This window comes from Rana temporaria, chromosome 2 (assembly GCF_905171775.1).
Source record: "Rana temporaria chromosome 2, aRanTem1.1, whole genome shotgun sequence".
NCBI lineage: Eukaryota > Metazoa > Chordata > Amphibia > Anura > Ranidae > Rana > Rana temporaria.
The window spans coordinates 147,357,450-147,379,591 of NC_053490.1; the positions used below are offsets into that span (position 1 = coordinate 147,357,450).

The 22,142-nt window shown below is 39.7% G+C and overlaps 1 protein-coding gene across 4 annotated transcripts in view; it reads left to right on the top strand.

Annotated features, from left to right (window-relative positions):
- The window catches only part of ENOX1 (ecto-NOX disulfide-thiol exchanger 1), a 641,692-nt gene extending 627,797 nt beyond the window's left edge, over positions 1-13,895 (top strand). For 2 of the 4 annotated variants that reach the window (XM_040341292.1, XM_040341293.1), the window contains exons 16-18: positions 15-117; positions 3,628-3,713; positions 13,228-13,359. In XM_040341292.1, coding sequence (XP_040197226.1) covers positions 15-117; positions 3,628-3,713; positions 13,228-13,359 — 321 coding nt within the window. Of the gene's footprint in view, positions 1-14; positions 118-3,627; positions 3,714-13,227 lie in introns of all 4 variants that reach the window. The other 2 variants (XM_040341291.1, XM_040341294.1) reach the window with 1 other exon arrangement.
- Positions 13,896-22,142: the final 8,247 nt, after the last annotated feature.

Below are 22,142 nucleotides of genomic sequence, written 5' to 3' on the forward strand. Positions count from 1 at the left end.
TTGTACACTTGTAGGAGAACGGCACTGTCGGTGTTGCTGTGTTCAACCACGATAAAGAGAAGGATGCAGAAAAACAAAGGCAAACGATTAAATCAGAGAAAGAAGCTTTGCTTATAGGTAAGCCAGGAAACTAAAAGCACAGCAATCTGCCAACACACACAGATTTACTGACGTTTTTGCTTTTGTTAAAGTAGTGAACACTTTCTAATACAGTTATAATGATCTAGGCACCATAACTGATTTTGCTTAGTTTCAGAAAAAAAATTCTCACATTTTTTTGCAAGATTTAAAAGTTCTGTCGTGTGAGGGGCGGAGTTACAGGACACTGTGCAGATGCACAGTGTGCCTGTATTCCATATTCTGTTCAGCCTGAGGCAAGATGCAGGCTGTGATTGAGCAAGAGGCATGTTTAAAAGGCAGGCTGTGATTGGGAGCAGGTATGTGCCAGAGGCAGGCTGTGATTAGTCAGGGGGCATGGTGGCTGAACAAACTACCCAATACAGACATTCTGTGTGCCTGTACCACTGAATGGCCAGCCAAAGGATAGAAACTGGCCAAAAAAATATATAGGATATACTGTGCTGTGCAATAAGTGAACACAAAAATTAGCCGCCAACACAGCTAAGACAAAGCAAAATTGGTAAATATGAAAAAAGTGTAGCGCTTATTTGTGTGAATAAATCAATTGGCAACACATGTCAAATGTTGCAAAAAATACATGTACATGAAATCTTAATTTCAGTGACACCACAAGTGACTAAATGAAGTCAGTGAAAAAGCTTAAACAGAATAAATCGAAACAAAGCAGTCCTCTGTTGTGACCAAACACAAATAACAGTCCAAAAGTGTAGAAAAAAACTGCAAAGTTGAAGTGAAGAATCCCTCATGGATATAACCCACTCTGTGAAAGAATAGAAACACCACCACCGATGTAAGGTGGAGGCTTACTAGATGGTATTGACTTGGAGAGGTATATACCACCCAAATCAAAAAAGGCTTGTATAACCAATCAGCAAGGTAGGTCCAGCTGGTCCTGAATCCATATATCAGTTGACGCCGCAAATTCCATTAAACCTCAGGAAGTGGGAATATTTGTAGTCTTGTTGGGGCCAGAGACACGGTAACCACATAACATGTGTAACGGTGTGATACCGTACCAAGTAGTATTTTATAAAAAGATTAAAAATGAACACTTACATTTGGAAGAACGTTGCAGGCATATCATAAAATGCAAGAGTGATGTGTGTGAAGGGTCCACCCGACGCGTTTCAACTAAACAGTCATCATCTGAGGGATAGAAACTGGCCACACAAGAACAGATTAGCTTATGTGCTTTTATGTGTTCAGTTTAGAATAAGAAAGAAAGGTGACAGCCAGGATCCACCAGGTACTTTAGGTGGAAGCAGTACATGAATATGATAGTGATTAAGATTTATAAAATACACATATGTGATAAAAATACACTCCGAAAGAAAGTTAGGGTGACATACACATTCAATCATAAGCAATCTGGGAAAAAAAAAATTCTATTGGGCTTTTCTGTAAGACTGCAAAGGGATCTAAAGGACATGGGTAGGATATCTGCATATAAGAGGCAGAGGCCTAGGGCAGCAAAGGGCCACCGGTCACACACCATGTTGCTGTCAGTCATTCAGTGTATAATAGAGTGCAGCAACTGGCCCTGCACATTTTATGCTCTTGTGTTTGTGGTATGATGTACTTTGCCCTATTCTTTAAAGGCTTTATTTTTTATAACATTACAAACCTACTCTGTGCAATGGTATTGCACAGAGAGGCCCCAAACTTCCTCTTCTGGAGTCCTCCGCCAGAACTGTACCCTTCTCCTTTTCTGCTTGCTCTTGGGGAAGATTTGGAGGCTCACTCCCAAGCCAGGCTGTGTGTGTACATAGACACACACATTGTGGCTTGATAACTTTCCTCACTTCCTCCTCACAGGATTTGATTCACACCAGCAGTGGCTCCTGCTTCTGCTTCTTTGTCCTGCAAGGAGAGGAACAGACACCAGTGCCACTGCACAGTGCTGGATTGAGTGAAGACTTGGGTAATAGTTTAGGGAAGTGAAGGGGCTACTACTGGGATATTTTTTACCTTAATGCAGGGAATAAAGGAAAAAAAATTCTGCCTTTAGAACCAATTTAGGTCTTTAGTTGTAGGTGTACTGACGTGGAGTGGTCCTTCCAGCTTTTCTGCCTTACCTCTAACCTCTGTGTGTCTTCTATGGCTTTGACGTCTGATCATGCTAGTTTTATACTAAGGCCGGCCATAGACAGAGCAAATGCGGCTTGCAGGAAAGAAAATTGCTTGATTCCCCATTAACACAGTCAGTGTTGATGTGGGAATCCCTCCCGCAGAGCCATTGTGTTTGCCCAGTGAGGGGAGAGGGGGGGGGGGGTCAGGGCAAACTGTCCATGCCAGGAGAACACAGTGATTTTTGCTAGTGACTATAACATCCAACAGGAGGGTTGTATCCAAGTTGATCGATCAACTTGCGTACATTCAGCCTGCCCATATATGGTTTGAATCTCAGCTGGTTTTTGCTGAACCGGACGGGATTCGAACCATCTATGGCTCTAGGCTAGCCAGTCAAATGGGGTGGGAAAGTGATGGCACAGGAGAAGTAAGCTAGGGTTTCAGAAATTATTAATTCTACCTGCTGGAGGGGCTTGTATTTAATATCTTTTAGGATATTAAGACCTGATGGAACACTTCAGCAGTAGATAATGGTCTATCATAGTCCTATGACAGTACAAGTCATTTGTCAGTGTCCCGTCCTTTTTTGCCTAATTATGATATACATAACACGGGAAAAAGTAAATGATGGTGTTGCTATGTAGTGTGACAAATATGTAAATCACAGACATGGATAAACAGAGTTAATAATGATTTGATAGGTACAAAAAAAAGTTAACCTCTGTGAATTCTAACTGTGTATTTATCTTTCTGGCTGGTATCTTGTTTTTCATCATTGTTATAGTTTGATGTAAAGAATTGTTTGCATGTACAAGCTCGCTGTTACTAACATTTTTTAATCTTCTGGTTGGTTTATTTCACTGAAAACTAAGCAACAACATCAAGGGTGAATCGTACCTTTTTTACACTACCATTTAGCGGTAATGGGAATTAAATAGTTTTTATGACTATGAACGGTGTAATTATTGGGAAACTTCAAGTCAATGTGTTTCGTGACACATCTATATAAAATATTTTCTCTAGGGAACATCCACACTAAGAAAAATGATAATTGCCTTATTCCAGTAGCTGCAATTTTGTATTGGCAAATCAAGCATAAAATGGATGGTTAATAACTTTCTAGCAGACTGAAATGAAAAAATACTGTTCCATGTTGTTTTTTCACATTTACCTGTCACGTCTGTGTGCTGCACAATTTAGTAGAATCATTCAACTTACAATCTTTGACAAGACTTCAGGTGAGCTGAGAAGCCTAGTGACTTCAATTCATCTGGAAAGTAGATTATATTCTACAGCAGTCTCACCTCCTATCATTTTACCAGCTCTTGACATGTCGTGTATTTTCGTTTTACAAGATGCAAAAGGCCACAGTTGTCTAGCTATATTTTAATATGTCATATATCCTTTTGCATTTAGGTATCGTATCAACATTTCTCAATGTCCATCCCTTTGGCGCCAATATAGAATACTTGTGGTCTTATCTTCAACAGCTGGACTCGAGGGTAAAATTTGTTTCCTAGTTCATTGTGAAGTTTACTGTATGTGTGAATTCCTACTGTATACAAGAACATCCCTATCCTGGCTACAGATTGTAACACATAACTGGGGACTTACATAGTTAGTCAGGTTGAAAAAAGACACAAGTCCATCCAGTTCAACCATAAATAAATAAATAATATAAAAAATATCATACAATCCCATATACCCAATTCCATACCCAGAGTTGATCCAGAGGAAGGCAAAAAACCCAAGCAGAGCATGATCCACTTTGCTACAGCAGGGGGAAAAATTCCTTACTGATCCCCCGAGATTTACCCTGGATCAACTTTACCTATAAATGTTAGTACTCAGTTATATTATGTACATTTAGGAAAGTATCCAGGCCTTTCTTAAAGTAATCTACTGAGCTGGCCAGAACCACCTCTGGAGGGAGTCTGTTCCACATTTTCACAGCTCTTACTGTGAAGGAACCTTTCCGTAGTTGGAGATTAAATCTTTTTTCCTCTAGTCTTAAAGCGTGCCCCCTTGTCTTTTTTGTGTTGACCGTAAAGTGAATAACTCAACACCAAGTTCACTATATGGACCCCTTATATATTTGTACATGTTGATCATATCCCTCCTTATTCTCCTCTTCTCAAGAGTGAATACATTCAGTTCCTCTAATCCAGGGGTCTCCAAACTATGGCCCTCCAGTTGTTCAAGAAGTACAATTCCCATCATTCCTAGTCATGTCTGTGAATGTCCAAGTTTTACAATGCCTCATGGGATGTGAAGTTCCACAACAGCTGAAGGGCCGTAGTTTGGAGATCCCTGCTCTAATCTTTCCTCATAGCTGAGCTCTTCCATGCCTCTTATCAGTTTGGTTGCCCTTCTCTGCACTTTCTCCAGTTCCCCGATATCCTTTTTGAGAACTGGTGCCCAAAACTGAACTGCATATTCCAGATGAGATCTTACTAATGATTTGTACAGGGGCAAAATTATATCTCGGTCTCTGGAGTCCATACCTCTCTTAATACAAGAAAGGACTTTACTCGCTTTGGAAACCGCAGCTCGGCATTGCATGCCATTATTGAGCTTATGATCTACCAAAACCCCCAGATCCTTCTCCACTATAGATCCCTCCAGTTTACCTCGCTAAATTTTACATTGTGAAGTTTTATTTAGGGATATCACCACATATCCCTGGGCTCACCACCTCTTTTGCCATAGAATGTTTTTTTCCTTGTTTGTCTGGCACCGTTTCTTGTATAGTGTGATGAGTTTTGAAAGAAAAGAGACTAACAAGGAGGTGATCATTTGTCTAGAATAAAATCAGCTGCACTTAGTATAACATAGTCCTTGTAAAAACATGGATTGTACAGAACAAGTAAAGCCACAAATGGGACCAGCCACTCTAACATGCCTTACCCAGAAATTGGCACCCCAGGGTTTCGTTTTTATTTGCTTGGAACTTCTCTACATGTGGGATCCATATGTAAGCTGGAATTGGCTGTCTGCGTGGAGAGCACCAGTTAGCAGGAGAGTGAAAGCAGTGTTTGTTTTTACCTCTATGGAGGCTGCCTTTGCTGATTTCTCATTTTGAAAGTATCCAGGCTGTCATGATGAACCTCTTGCTTCAGTACTTTAACAACAAGTATTCCAGTAAGTAATACATTAAAATTGTTCTACTTAATTGGAATCAGTGATTTATAAAGCATTGAACCCAGAGGTTTAGCTAAACAACCTGAATGCTAGATAGTATTTTTAATAAAAGACGATGACATCCCTTGTATTTGTTTTAGGAAAGTTTTTTGTTTTGTTTCCCACAGTCCTTTAGTAAACAACCGTGAGAGGTCTCGTTTTTAAAATTTAGGAAAAACATTTCTAGCAGTACCCATAGACCAGATTTCAACAGTTGATGGTGGTACAGATGAAAGCTGAACATCCGTTCACTGGAGCTGTTTGAGGAGGAGACACCTCTTTGTTCATTCATGGAAGAGGTCACAAACAAGTTTTCCAGTTTTTAGTAGCAGACGCCAATATAGTAACCACTTAAAGGGTCACTAAAGGAATTTTTTTTTTTTTAGCTAAATAGCTTCCTTTACCTTACTGCAGTCCTGGTTTCATGTCCTCATTGTTCGTTTTTGCTCTGATGTTGCTGTAATCCTTCTCTGTTCTGGACACTTCCTGGTTGTCTGTTTCCTGATGACCACAGTACTGGGAGATTCTAGTTTCATTTTCCAAACCATCACTGCTCTATGGCTCTGTACATGCACACAGGCAGGATAACATGCAAAAACGAAACTAGATGCAAAAACGAAACTAGAGGTACATTATATGATTGATTTTTATCTATTTTTAATCAATTTTAAAAGGAATCGGTTAACTATTATGTCTCTATACCCTGTAAACAGTCATTTCAGCAAAAAAAATAATTTCCTTTACAACTCCTTTAATGTATTGATGTTTTTTCATATCAGGTTGCATATGATATTTATTGACCTATGAAAATCAAAATAATGCTATGGATCTATTGGAAGTGTAAATTAACCAGCCTGGCGGTATGATTATGTCAGATTTTTGCGAGTCAAATCGGTACAATGGTTTTGCATAGAAATTTGGCGTTTTAAATTGTAGGCCTGTAATTCTTGAGGCCCATACACACGATCTGACTTTTTGACAACAAACTTGAAAATGACCAGGTTTTTTCAGAAAATCCGTCCGTGTGTACACTCCATCGGACAAACGTTTTCGGTTTTCATCGGACAAATGTTCGCTCTGCAAACAGACAAACTTTCTGGCAACAAAAGTTCGATGGAGCAAAGTCCGATCGTGTGTACAGAAGTTCATCGGACTTAAGTCCAAAGTACAAACACGCAGGCTCAGAACCAATGCAAAAGATTAACCAGCAATAGCAGAAGTTGCCCAAAGGGCGGCAATAAAGAGCAGAAAAAACACGTAGTGTGTCAATTACGTCACTACGTTCATGTTTGTTGGCTGAAAAAGTCCTGCCGTGTGTATGCATACCAAGTTCACGTCCAACGCCCTTCGAACAAAAATCCATGGAAAAGTTTGTTTGAAGTCCGATCGTGTGTATGAGGCTTAATTCATAACGCAATTAAATCTGTCCAAACAAGAGTCTAGTAAATATCCCGGGTATGATAAAGTTTGAAACACTAAATCATAAATTATAATATAATATATAACTATAAATAATTATAAAAAAAATATATAATAATAATAAAATGTATTTCCCCACGATTCACTATCGCTCAATTCTGAAAGTGTTCTAATTTACTATAACTGTTTTCTAGCTGTTCTAAAACCACTTTTGACGTAAAGGGACACTTTTTAGTTGTCAGGGACAATCTCAAGTTTCCAGGCAGAAAGAACAGTATATATAATATAAAACTGCATGCAGGGCAATGGACAAACCATAGGGACAAAAGGGAGGAGAAATAATTGCATACAGTAATGTAATCTGTAAGATTACAGTGTACTGTATGTATTATGAATTTAGTACTTTTTGAATTTGCCGCCAGGCTCCGCCCCATGCATCGCGACACTCGCAGGGAACGGAGCCTGGCATACAGAGGGATCAGGCGGAGGACACAGCCCACAGACACAGTGTGTGGGACATCGCAGGATCCTGGGGACAAGGTAAGTAACCTGCACCAGTATCCTGCAATGCAATTCCGAGTGTGGTTCGGGGTTACCGCTAATGTTACTGAAATTTAACCCCGAGCCACACTCTGGAATACCACAAAGGGAGGTTAAATTAGGTAGCAAGTCCTTGCTTGTAAGTTTATAGGTGCTTATAGTAAAGTCATCCTGTTGGTCTTATTAATTAGGAGTATTTTGCCAGAACTTATGTTACTATATTAACATTGTCTAAAAATGACAAGCATCCAGATAGATAACATTGACTGGAAGCATAAAATGTGCATTACCATTTGTACTGTATTAGTGAATGTCTGTATTAGGGAACTGTGCTTTGCTTGTTATAATTGTATCAGGCATGATGAATTAATTAGCATTCATATGGATGTCACCTGCATTTTCATGGATGTTCTACAGTTCACTCATTTAGCGATTGTTAATAGACATTTAAAATGAGGTGTTACTAATTTAACACTGTGGGAGGTTTCATGAAAGGCAATTACAATGTTAATAGTTTCCAAGTAACATGAAAACTCCATCATGACACATTTCATGGCATAAACGGCGCATTCCCGATCTTCCCAGGTTAATAACAAACAGTTTATTATCAGTCTAGCAGGGAATGATTGTTAAATTACTAGTAAAACAAGAACACTGTCAACCTATTTGTAATCTAATCTATTTAGAATCACATTTCTTGAATGTGAGCTATAGTTATTTTAGAAAAGCAATTGCATAGCTATGTTTACTGTATATTTATTCAGGGGTAACAATGTGGAAGTTATGTAGAACGCTTCATTACAGCATGCTACTACATAGATGACAGTTAAGGCCTCTGACAACATGCTTTGGCCTTGTGTCCATGGACAAATGCAGTGTGATTTCAGAGACATTCTGATTGCATTTTATATCATCTTTATACTACTCTGAGATTAGTCATTGACAGGTGCATTTGACCTGCAGTTGACTACATTCTAAGCTGCGTCAATCTGCTTGAAGTTGCTTTTGCATTGCAATTAAGAAAAGCAGACCTGACACAAGTAAAAGCCTGTCAACACAGGCTCATACTGTATATAGATAGTGGCCCATGCTTGCTTTTGGTATACATGAGCAATCAATAGATGATGGTTGAGATTTTTGCTACCTACACATACCTTCTAATATTCCCCCGGGGACCTCATTATTTGGACATTCAGCTTCGCAAATACAAATTTCAGCTCCAACTTTATATAAGCAGCAGCTATACTAGGAAAAATATAGGCGCTCTTTAAAATAAAAATAATGATCTTTATATTCAGCTATGTGACTAATTTTCAAATACCATTGGATTTAGCTGAAAACAGCTGTCACGTTTTGAAAATTAGAATCCTTATGCTGGTGTTTTAGCTTTGTGTATTGGGTCTTATGCATCACACCATGAGATTAACTCATGGGAAACGGAGCTGACCTTTCTATTTTCATATTTTAGCCTCCTGAGATTTGGGGCTCATAGAGCTTTATGAAAGATATCAGAAGGTAAGGGCAGGCACCTCTGGGCACCTTCTGTTCACCACTGCTAGTAGTTTGCAACTTTAAAAGTCATCACATTAATATGTAAATAACCATTGGTCATCTCTGTTCATCATTAGGGTTGTTCTTGGTAGGGATAAAGCTTTCAGGTAGCTTGTTTCCTCAAATAGTTAATTGCACACGCTGAACTAACATCCATTTTAACGATATGTCAGGGCCATTTTCAGTATGTACAGTAAATTTGTTAAACCCGGAAAAAAAAAAATATATATATATATATATATATATATATATATATATATATATATATATATTAGGGCTGTTACTGATCAAAATTTTACTGATCGGCATGTAGATGTCCCGTGAAGGGAACTATCACAACTCCCAGTGGATGGTTGTAGAATCCCAGGTTGATAGAGGGAAGCGTAACAGCCCTTGCATGTGGCAGATAGTAAGGTCCCGCCGGCATGCAGAGGTGAGTACCAATCAAAATAATTTTATTCGATCAAAAAGATTTTGATCGATCAAAAAAATTAAAGATTAATCGATTAATTAAAAGTTAATTTGCACAGCCCTAATATATATATATATATATATATATATATATATATAAACACACATACAGATTTTTTTTTTTTTTTAAATAGTCTTGTTATTGGATTATTGCCGTTTGCAATAGTTTAAACCTGATGGATTCAAGAAAACTAAACTTCTGCACCAAAACTAATGTAAGAAAATGAAAGGTTACCGTTTTTCTTTTGTGTGGTGCTGTGCCGTAAAAATTCCTGATAGCTGCATCTTTTGTGTGAAAAGGAAACCTGTACTGAGGAAAATGTGTAGGCAGATATTGCTGACCTCAGATGCTTGTTTCCGTGTTTTAACACTTTGACCCAAACTGCTAGTTGTTCTGTAGTGACAAATGAGCTGGCAGTAGAATCCCCACCCTGCCGTTAGGAGGTATTCCACATACAAGATGGCAACAGAACCCACCCAAGCTCTACTGCTTTAATGTAAGACCCCTTTCACACTGGGTCGGTGCGGGATTTACCGCTGTTATGGTGGCCCTTTTTTTAACCCCCGCTAGTGGACGAAGAAAGGGTTAATGGTGCCCGTGTTGCAGCACTGTCATTGGCTGCCACTGGGTAAAATAGTGCACATCATTAACATGCATTTATGTGGAATGTTAATGCAGTAACTGTAGCATCTGATCACAATTGGCATTTATCTGTCAAAAGAATGATATGCTATAAAGAATGAAAACGTCTGTTTTATTGAAGTCCTTCAAAGGCAGCCAAAAGTTCATAAAAAACATTTTTCGCTAGGAGGTTGAAAAATGTGACCAGATTCCCCCATCTACACTTTCAAAGTGGATGGGGGAATCCTTCTCGTAGAGAGACTTCTCCGATGTCAGAATACAGTGATCAGCATTTCAGGATAGCCTGCAGCGCTGATTGAGTGGAGAAAGTTTGACAGGGTGGTTGTACAGAAGTCCATCAGTAGATCAACATCTGTAACAACCTCAGTGCCCATACATGGATTGAAATTGAAAATGCCGAATCTTGATCTATGCATGGGCAGCTTAAGTCTTCAGATTGTTCCTAAACTGCCCTTTTATATTGGATTTACATAATTCAAGGTAGCAAGGTTCTGGATAAGTCTCTTCAGGCCGGCAACAGCTATGGAACTTACTATGTTTGAGGTCCAGTCCTACTTTATTAGCTTAGTAGCTCCCACCTTTTCCCAAGCTTTGGTGAGCTATACAGTCTGCTGGAGTTTGAAGAAAATGTGCATTATATCCCCTTTCTATCAGGAAAAATACAAAGGCAAGTGTGTTACTTTCACATAAGCAGTGATTACTCTTTGCTACAGGCTATCACATATAAATGAAACCAGGGAGCTATTAGGTTTGGCATGTAAAATGTATGGACCCCTCACTATGGCACTGTTCAAAACCACCTAACTCCATCAAAAGTTTGCAAAACCCGGCATTGATAGCATGACTAAACGAGCATATTATGGGCTTGCATTGATTGCTCTTACTTTTTTCTATGCAAACATAAGACCAGCAGCCATTGCAGTGACAAAATGACAATACTCAATAATGAATCTATTTGAATAACCTGGGTCCAGACGTCAACACATTTGGCTATAATTCACAATGGAAAAGTATGTAACTCTGCAACTGAACGATTTCAGATTAATGCAAGGGACAGTAGAAGCTACTTTATGACTACTACACATGTATACCCTCTCTAACACACATCTTCAATATTTACTTTTCGACTGGCATCTTCCCCTCCTCTCTAAAATATGCACTGATCACCTTCATACATAAAAAGCCCTCACTGGACCCCACCAGTCTGAACAACTGAAGACACATTTCTTTGCTGCCTTTTATCACCAAACTTCTATAAGGCTTTTTCTTCAACTGTCTGAATTGCTGTATCACAGATGACAGCCTTCTTGACCCCTTAAAGTCTAGCTTTTGTCTACAACACTGAACTTAACCTGCTCTTCGGAAACGCATGAATGACTTAACGGCTAAATCCAATGAACACTACTCCATACTCATGTTACTAGACTTTTCTGCTGTCTTAAAATACAGTAGACCACCTTTTCTTCAAGAAAAGTCACTCATTTGGCCTTCAAGATCCTATTTTCTGGTTAACTTCCTACCTATATGCTCCTTCAGTGTCACCTACAATTCCATGGTCCCCCATGGTTCTGTCCTCGAACCCCCTCTATTCTCTCTTTATGCTTCCTCCCTTGGTCAGCTTCCAGTGGCTTCCTATATCATGTCCATAATGATTATACCCAACTATATCTCTATAATTTTCATGTCACACCCTTTTCTAAAGCATTCTTTCCAAAATAATAATGTTTTCTAACCCCTGTACCCCATACCTCCTCATCCTCTTTGACTTTTTCCATCAAAATGAATAGCACAAGTATCAGCACCTTCTTGCATGCCAGTGTGCTAGGTGTAGTCCTGGACTATGAGCTCTTCTTCTGACATTTAATCTTTTTAATCTTTATTCAAATCTTGTAGCCTTCACCTCCATAATATTTCCAAAAAAAACTTCTTACCAATGACACTACCAAGCTACTAAATTTCCTCCTCCTTAATCTACCTCTGCATAGGCTACTCTCATTCAGTCTATGATTTCTGCTGCCCTACTTATCCACCACACCACCATTCAGTTTCCACTACACCTCTCTGCTAATACTACCACTGGTTTCCGTTCACTTAACAAATAAATGTAAAATATAAACAACATACAAGGCCATTCACAACTCTGCCCTGAGTTACATCACCAACCCTATCTGAAAACCTCACCCACACCTTCTTTTTTTTATCGCCTCCCAAAATCCTCTGCTCTCTAGCTCCCTCAACACCTCCACCAACAGAATCAGGTGCAATTGTTGTGCAAGTCAGGCTGCCTCTAATTTAGCACAGGCTTTTTGTAGGCCTGAAAATCTAAAGCCGCATACACACGACCATTTTTCATGTCATGGAAAAAAACGTTTTTCTCAACGTGATTCTTGTCAAGCCTGCCTTGCATTCACACGATCGTGAAAAAAAAATGCTTGAGCAAAGCACGATGGCGTACAACATGTACGATGGCACTATAAAGGGGAAGTTCCATTCGAATGGCGCCACCCTTTGGGCTGATAATGCAAATTTCCTTTTACATAACTTGCTTCTGAGCATGCGCATTTTTTTCCCGTCGTTAAAGCTTACACATGACGGTTTTTCACGACAAGAAAAACTACGACGTGAAAAACTACGAGGAAAAATAGAGCATGTTTTAAATTTTTAATGCCCATTTTTCTAGTTGAGAATTTTTCTCGTTGAGAAAAATGCTCTGGAGCCTACACACGACCGTTTGTAACGGCCAATTTAAAAAATTTAATTTTTCTCTTCATGAAAAATGGTCGTGTGTACGCGGCATAACAGTTAACAGCAACAGTTATGCAGATCTCTTAGACAGTTATGCAATATAAAAAAATACAGATTTTTCTCTCAAAACACTGTCAGTTAAAGGGTCAGTCCACCCTTGTAGTTACAAGTAGGGATGAGATTCAGGTTCTTTTACAAAATATTTCTTAATAGCCCTACAAACTCACAATTGATTAACAAGATGTACCTCCAATAGACTTCAAAGGTTTGCCACAAAGTTTATGAACATTCCCTGTTGTCTACCAAAATGAGCAGTTTTTGGTGGACTAACCCTTAACAAGTGGGGTTTCAAGCTGCAGTCATTTAATTAATGGGGCTTATATTAATTAAATTAATTTAAAAAGGGGCTTGTTTTTGAATTGTAAATTATTGCTTATTAATTTCACTTTTTTAATTATTTCTTGTAGATTTCAGCAAATGAAATTGAAACCTTATTGATGAGGTTACCTCGAATGTTTAAACAAGAATTCACTGGTGTAGGAGCAACACTGGAGAAGAGGTGGAAGTTCTGTGCCTTTGAAGGAATCAAATCTACTTGACTGTGCTCAGTGCTAGAGACATTTAGTGGACCTGCCACAACATGGCAGATATCTGAAGTATTCCATAGACAACGGACATTTTGCAAGGCCAACGAACTTGAATTTTAGTTACATCTGTGATGTGCCCTTGTGTGTGAAGATGTCATTGTACGCCAGTTTTGCAGCTTTTAATCAGATTTGTGATAGAACTCTACTGTAAAGATGATGACAAGTGTTTCTCTTTAAATCTAGGTAGCTCTGAACTTGTGTCGTTACTACCGGTATATAGAAGAGAATAAATAGGTGGACAAGCAACTACTGAAAATTATTATTACTATTAAAGAATGACCCCAATATTTAGCTTTGGATCTCTCAAATGAACCAGGAGCCAGTATAGACTGACAGTTAAATCTCTAATTATACAAAGTATCTTGTATAAACCTAAGCAACCTGCAATGCTTCACCCCTATGGAGTCATTTTATAAATGTTTAATCCATGCAATATTTTCATTCACATGTTCGTCACGTGTTCATTTTCATAACCAAAACCTATTCAGTTTACTACAAGATCTACTATATAGGTCAGATAAATTTACTACATGCATGTTATTTTAACAGATTTTGTAGTAAGGTTCTTTCAAAAATGTTATTCATGAAAATCACAGTATAATCTTTAACTCAGCCTTAGCTGATGGTAACTGTGATCTATAATACGTTTATTGAGTAAAGCAGGGAGCAGATAAAACAAACATTGATGAGAAAAAAAATGCACACCTATGTATGCACGTTAATTACATATAAAAATAATTGTGATATAAAAATAGGTAAAATAACTACTATGGCTTAGGGAATTGACTCCTTTATGTGAGCGTCCTGGGCAACAGTGAGCAATAGGAGGAAAATGTAAACTTGAAGTTATTACATTCATTTATTCTTAAAACCTAATATGGGGCTTCAGCCAAACCTTTTGGATATGTGGAGATGGGTTACAACCTCTGGCGAGCTTTTTATTGCTGGTTTTGCCCTTGTTGCGGACCTTCAATCCTTTTACTTTCTGGCCTGTTGACCACTGGGCAGCAGTGTGGCATAGTTGTTGGCACTCGGTTTGAATCCCAAACCCCCTGAATGGAGTTTGTAAGTTCTCCCTGTGATTGCATAGGTTTCCTTTGTTCACTCTGGTTTCCTGCTATACTCCATAGACATGTATTCATGTAATTATGGGACCTTCGATTGTAAGCTTCTTGATGGCATGGACTGATCTGAAAGAACATTTAGAGCATTGCAAAGAAAAAAAATTGCCGGCATTATATGAATAACGGTAATACATAAAGTAAAAATACTGTCACTGGGGCAGAGCGGAAAATATTAAATTTAGCAGATGCACCAAAATAGCAACAGAGGGGAAATATTCAAATTTTGACTGCATTGAAAATTTTCACTGTTGTATCACAACTGCTGATGTGAGGTATTCTCCCCAATGGGGATACATATGGGGATAATAAAATTTGGTAAAGGTAAAAAATCTGTGCTGCCCGCTATATGGTGATTACGTATAGCAAGTGAATATCTAGTACTACAAAAGTAGGTGGAGGGATGAGACCTTTACCTGCAAGGCATGTGGGTGCTGCAATTTAATTAGCCTGAATAAGGCTTGCAAACAGTGGTTTCTGATCACACATCGGTTTGCTATATATATATTGAATCTATAATAAAATTTGACAGAGGGTCTGTTCAAACCCTTTCTCCACTCATCCAAAACTAGTAAAAACCCATTGTCTGGAGTTCCACTTTGACCGCTTCCCAACCGCCGCACTCACTTTTACGTCGTCAGAATGGCACGGGTGCGCAAATGGGCATATATATACGTCCCCCCTCATTTGTGAGCCGTGTGGTTGCGCACGCGCCCTGTCGCAAGCTCCGTGACCGTGCCTGCGGGACCCGCAGACTCGATGTCTGCCGGTGTCCCGTGATCGGGTCACAGAGCTGAAGAACGGGGAGATGTCAGTGTAAACACAACATCTCCCCGTCCTTCCCCTGACATGTCACTGACCGTCTGTTCCCGGTCATCGGGAAGAGTGACGTGTCACGGCAAGCCACGCCCCCTAACAGGGAAGCACTCCCTAGGTCTCACTTAACCCTTTCAGCACCCCCTACAGATTAACCCCTTCACTGCCAGTGTCATTTTTACAGTAATCAGTGCATTTTTATAGCACTGATCGGTGTAAAAATGACAATGGTCCCAAAATGGTGTCAAAAGTGTCCGATGTGTCCGCCATAATGTCGCAGTCACAATAAAAATCGCTGCTCGCCGCCATTACTAGTAAAAAAAAATATTAATAAAAATGCCATAAAACTATCCCCTATTTTGTATATGCTATAACTTTTGCGCAAACCGAAAATAAAATATACTGCAGTAAGCTTCATCATATCACTTACAGTCTAGGTGGGTAATGTGACTTAATTAGAAATGGCAGAGAGTCTCTTTTCACTCAGACAGACCTTATCAGTCTGAAGCAGAGCCAGTTTATGTAATGAGCAAATATGGCTTCCTCGTGTAGAACAGGGTTTTTTAAAACACCTGTAATTGATAGCATTAATAGCTGCAAAGGGTTTTATTATTTCAGGCTGAGGAGTGTTAACTAAGAAGGTGACTTGAGTTTGGTCTTATACCATAGGATACTGTTTACATAATTATAATAGGCAAATATCTGAATTTGCGTATGTCCATCATTACTCATTTGACATTTTTATACACGTTCCAGCCAGTGGGCCAAGGAGTATACTAGCTGAAGAACTACGAGTTGCCTACCGCTGACCTCCAGAGAAGATACTTGAATGTCTGTAGTACTGAAATGTATCCAGTTGTGCTTAGCATTGCACCCCTTTTATATATTTATACACAGTAAACTATTGCTCATTTGGCTTATCTGAGCCATCTGATGAAGTGTCTTTTCATTATATCTGACTTTTCCAGTGTTATCATTTCAACATAATTAGCTTTAGTTACATATGTTGGTAAAGAAATCTTGCATATTGTTATATATTTTTTTTTCATTATTTAAAACAGGGAATATTTGTCTTTCCAGGAGAGATTACACAATTTAAACTGCTCTGTAAGAGGAAAAAATAAATTATTTTTTTAATGTAATCTGGACAACAGTCGACAGTGTCACATATTCTATATTGTAAATGTATCTTCCTGATGTAAATATTGAATAACTTGTTTTTTTTTCTCTGTAAGGGTATGTATTATATTCAGATATATGCATCAGATATTCAGTTGGATTGTTATCAAATTTTATATTAAATATTTGAAAAATGTAATAAGCTTTTTTTCAGTAAATATTATTGTACAGACAGTAGTCCAATGTTGTTCTTTATATATAACTTTAGGGACTGATTGGTCATAGCTTATATTCTGGAAGTTAAAAGGCTACAAAGACAGTCTAGGTACAGAAGGGTATTCAAGTCCCTGTGCTGAAATGGCATTCTGCCCATGATTTGACTCCTCTTCTGGCAAGGAGGCATGCTTGGGGAAGCTATACTGTATAGATGAAAAAAGCTCAACAGGCAGCTATGATGGTATGTTTGGCAGCCAGTCATTCTTTGTGCTGGGAATGTTTTTGGAGTACATAGACATGTACTTTCATGTGAAATGTGAATACATTGTATATATGAGTAGTGTTTGAATAATTAAAGCTGCAAGTGAAACAATCAACCGATCATAATCAATAAAACAGCAAAAGTCCATATAAAACATGGCTTCGGACACACTTTATTAAAGCTCTCTGAACACCAGTCAAAGCTCCTGCCACTAAATAAAATGGTTATTTTACAGTCCTATTTACACCTTTGCAAAATTAAGAAAAAACTGCGCTAACTTTAAACAAAAAATAAGCTGCTACATACAAACAAAGCTTAACCACTTCCCGACCGCCGCATGTATATGTATGTCCACAGAATGGCACGTACAGGCAAATGGGCGTACGTCCTTGGCTTCTAGCGGGTGGGGGGTCCGATCGGGACCCCCCCCCCCGCTACATGCGGCGGTCGGGTTCCCTCGGGGAGCGATCCGGGACGACGGCGTGGCTATTTGTTTATAGCCGCTCCGTCGCGATCGCTCCCCGGAGCTGAAGAACGGGGAGAGCCGTGTGTAAACATGGCTTCCCCGTGCTTCACTGTGGCGGCGTATCGATCGAGTGATCCCTTATATAAGGGAGACTCGATCGATGACGTCAGTCCTACAGCCACACCCCCCTACAGTTGTAAACACACACTAGGTGTACCCTAACGCCTACAGCGCCCCCTGTGGTTAACTCCCAAACTGCAACTGTCATTTTCACAATAAACAATGCAATTTAAATGCATTTTTTGCTGTGAAAATGACAATGGTCCCAAAAATGTGTCAAAATTGTCCGAAGTGTCCGCCATAATGTCGCAGTCATGAAAAAAATCGCTGATCGCCGCCATTAGTAGTAAAAAAAAAAAAAATAATAAAAATGCAATAAAACTATCCCCTATTTTGTAAACGCTATACATTTTGCGCAAACCAATCGATAAACGCTTATTGCGATTTTTTTTTTTACTAAAAATAGGTCGAAGAATACATATCGGCCTAAACTGAGGGAAAAAACATTTTTTAGATATGTTTTTGGGCGATATTTATTATAACAAAAAGTAAAAAATATTGAATTTTTTTCAAAATTGTCGCTCTATTTTTGTTTATAGCGCAAAAAATAAAAACCGCAGAGGTGATCAAATACCACCAAAAGAAAGCTCTATTTGTGGGAAAAAAGGACGCCAATTTTGTTTGGGAGCCACGTCGCACGACCGCGCAATTGTCTGTTAAAGCGACGCAGTGCCGAATCGCAAAACCTGGCCTGGGCATTTAGCTGCCTAAAGGTCCTGGGCTTAAGTGGTTAAAGATGGTGGACAAAAAATGTAGCGCTAAAGATACAATGTAAGATACCAGGTGAGGCACCAACATTAAATAGTGCATGTGCACATATCAAATGACATTTAAATAGTCAGAAATAAAGTTCCATATAAAAAAAGAATGTAACCAAGTCTCTAATAGGAACTTGAAGTGAACATCAATTGAGCAATTGGTGAAGGGTGTAGGGTGGACTGATGTCCGATGGTTGAAAGAACAAACAGGTGATCAGGTTGTCTGCAGAAATCTGTGAGAATCGCAATCACATCAGATATATGGTAGGTGTAGATACGCTTACCAGATAAGTTGGACTCTGATACTATACAGCAAAAGAGTCAAAAGGGCGTTGTGGTCATTTGGAAACCGGGACCACTGCAACCGGGTAGAGGATGGAAGTTGTAGTTGAGACTCCAACTGGCATGGGCACCGGGAACCAGCGATGTTCAAACGGCGTACTGTAGAACCGCAACAGATTCCGGATGAAATCCTTAGGCCGTGTATGCAGGAGTACAAACAATGGACTTGGCTGAAGCTCCAGTCAGACCATGGGATCAAATTGAAGAAATAAAAGAAAGGGGGCTCCAATAGCGCAGGTCAATAAAACCAATATGAGGTTTATTCAATAAAAGTCATACATTTAAAATAATGACATAAAAAAAAGTGATCACGTGGTGAAACAATATGGGGTGCTCAATGGCATAACCTGACGCGTTTTGGCCACAAAAGCCTTCAACAGGGGCATCTACCCCTGTTGAAGGCTTTTGTGGCCAAAATAGGGGTTGATGAATAAAAGCACATTCAGTCCAATAAAAAGTTCGTAGCAGCACCACCATGTGTCAGCAAAACTTCAGTGTGAACACACCACCACCAAACTGAAAGCCGCTTACCAGAACCACCCAAACATTAGGCATGTAGACAGATTCTATTCAATGGGCTCCACATCAGATTAGCATCAGACTGGGGAGGGATCCAGGGTGCAGATCTCAAATTGCACCACATCGATGATTGAACATATCCTCTGTATATAGATAAAAACGGACCATAGCGTGATACCGTACAAAATATTTAATAAAAATGCATAAGACATGTACTTGCAAACATCTCATGATTAAAAGCGTGTATGTATGCCGGCCGGCAATAGGAGCCCTTCCTCCTTCAGATGGAACGCGGTGACGTCAGTGTGCGCCTTTCCAGATGACATTTCGTCATTAACAGACGTTCTCAATGGGGAAGCTTCATTCCTTTCCGGCACTCCCACAGTGGACACGGAACTATTTACACTACTCCCCATATCAATTGAGCCTGAGCGGCACACTAACAAACCGTGGGTCACGGTGAATCAGCAAAGACTCTGACTCTTGGGGAACCTCATCAGACATAAAAACATATAATAAACTAGTCCTGCTATAAACCTTTGTGTGAACAATTATTAGATCAAAACCATCAGACAATAATATCCATATAAAGTGCAAATAATAAAATGTGACCATAAAAAGTCCAAAGGAATCTTGAAAGGTGAAAGTCTCTAACGAGGGGGCCACAATGATGCACCCCAAAGTTCATATAAGTGACAATAGATGAGTGTCTTTAATCAATCACTCTGTGAATTTCACCACAATATAGTGATCCGCCACCAAGGACAGTGCAGGTACGCTTACCAGAACAGATATACCCTTCGGCAATGAGTCAACAAAGCTGGTGTGATTTCAAATCACATATGTTAAGATTCATCTGTATATTCCATCTGTGCATTCCAAAGGAACCAGATATAGGTGAAAACCCCCTGGTCCTGATTCCTGGCAGAGCAAGGTTTGGATGATTTACCACCTAGTAAATCAGAGTTTACCGGGTGGTTAATGATCCAAACCTTGCTCTAATCACATGCCTGCTGAAGGGGTCCTGCATGGCTCTGAAACGTTCCTCTTGTGATGTGATCTTTCTGCAATAAAAACCCTTGGATGATATTTAAGGATCCTTGGTGTGGTGGCAAATTTGTGCATTTATCTGTGATAGTAGATGCTGTCCATCAAAGTGGCAGCACAACAGTTGAATTCCTGCCCCTTGTAATTTAGGCATGCACTAGAAAGTGTCTCTGCTTACACCATGCCAGAAACAAATGGTGTGAAATTTAGTTCCTGGGCGGGTACCTGCCAAAAGGCAATTGTGACACATTACAGAGGAACATGCTATTATGGTGGGAAGATGTACTTGGAGGAAAATATTGGCTTTTTCATCCTATACATAATGAAGCCATCACAGAAGTTGGTTTTGATTGTATATTTAGTTTTAGCATTTGGCTAGGTCTTTAGAGTTAGGTGTTTTTTATGGGTCTGGCATTAGCATGTGTATTACATTTTAAATTGTATACCCAGTTACAACTTTTTGCTTTAGCTGATTAGAACCCCTGTTGTGTTTTTTTATTTCTGTCCAGGACTCCTTTTTACTGATTTCTCATCACTTTGTACCACAGTGACAACAGTTTCACCAGACAGGAAGGAAAGGGGCATTAGCAAGGGGTTCACATGTGCCATTTTCTAAAACAGGCTGGAAATTTACAGACACCAGGAGTTACATGATTGTGTCATCTTTGAGCCAGCATCTTAGTCCAGGAAGTAGAATCTAACCCTGAATAATGCCTGAACAAATATACATCTGTCCTCCTACAGAAAAAAGCATGTGAGCGGGGCTTAGGTGCCTGTGTGGGGACAAGAGGAACTGCACTCGCTAATGACTGAACTCGGGCTGGGAACTGAGCCAGTCAAAATTAAGGCAGGCCTCCTAGACTTATAAGCGAGCGGTAATGACAGTCTATTAGCTCCTTGTTCTCTGCTGATTCCTGCTACACATGTACACTCTCGTGCATAGAGGACACCACTTCCCAGGTGTGCCCCATTTTGAGGCCCGTATCAAGCTCCACCAGCAGTTCATGTCACCTTTCTCTCTCTCTCCAACCTCCTTGCTTCTCCAGGGGCCACCTCTACACACTGTCTTCCATGGCTGTGCTGCGGGTCCAGTCCAAAAGAGTGGGGAACCAGCCTCAAGTGGAGGTGCCAAGCATTTAACCCCCCTTCACTACCAGAGGAGCCATCACCCCTACCAGTCACCAGTCTCCTGGCTGATTGGCTACTTTAAGCACTGTGACAGGAAGTCAGGTAAATCTGGGGGTGTTGTCACAGACGGGAGATACATTTCTGCCTTGTTAAGAAAATTCACAAATTACTATCAGGTGTCGGCTGCAGAGGTAGCCAGAAAGGTTTAAGGACGTTGGATAGCTTCAGCTGTTCATAATGGAAAAATTAAGTCCTCTATAAGTTGTCCAGAGGATTACTACTCAATGCTGCATCCTGAGGCTTGTTGAGTTAAGGAGAGCAGTGAGCTAAGGAAGACTTCTGAAGGTGAAGTGGTTGTTGATATTTTTGCTCTGTGATAAGAAAATCAAAAAAGACTATTGTTTTTTGCTGGAAGACCAGCAGTGTCTGCCCAGCAGTAGGCTGTGCCAGACTCCATAGGTAGGTTCCTGTGTTGTGAAGGTAGACGGCCCAAGTGGCCAGGGTTTATTTTATGTTTTGTTTTGTTTATACTGTTTGGATGCTTGCACTTGTTCCCAGCAATATGGAAGAATAAATCATAACCCTTGTTTTTCAACCACCCACGGCTGCCTCTCTGTATAATTCAGTGTGTAGTGAACCCACTCAGGAGGTCACACCCCCCCCCCCCCCCGCTACCGAGCTAACCCCCATACAGCACTGACACAACACTGTAGTCCTTAGCAACAACATATTTGTACAAAAAAAGTGCACGTGTTAAACATTAAACCCAAATGGACTATAAGACAGGCTCATATTAATGAGTAAATGTATTTTTATTTGGA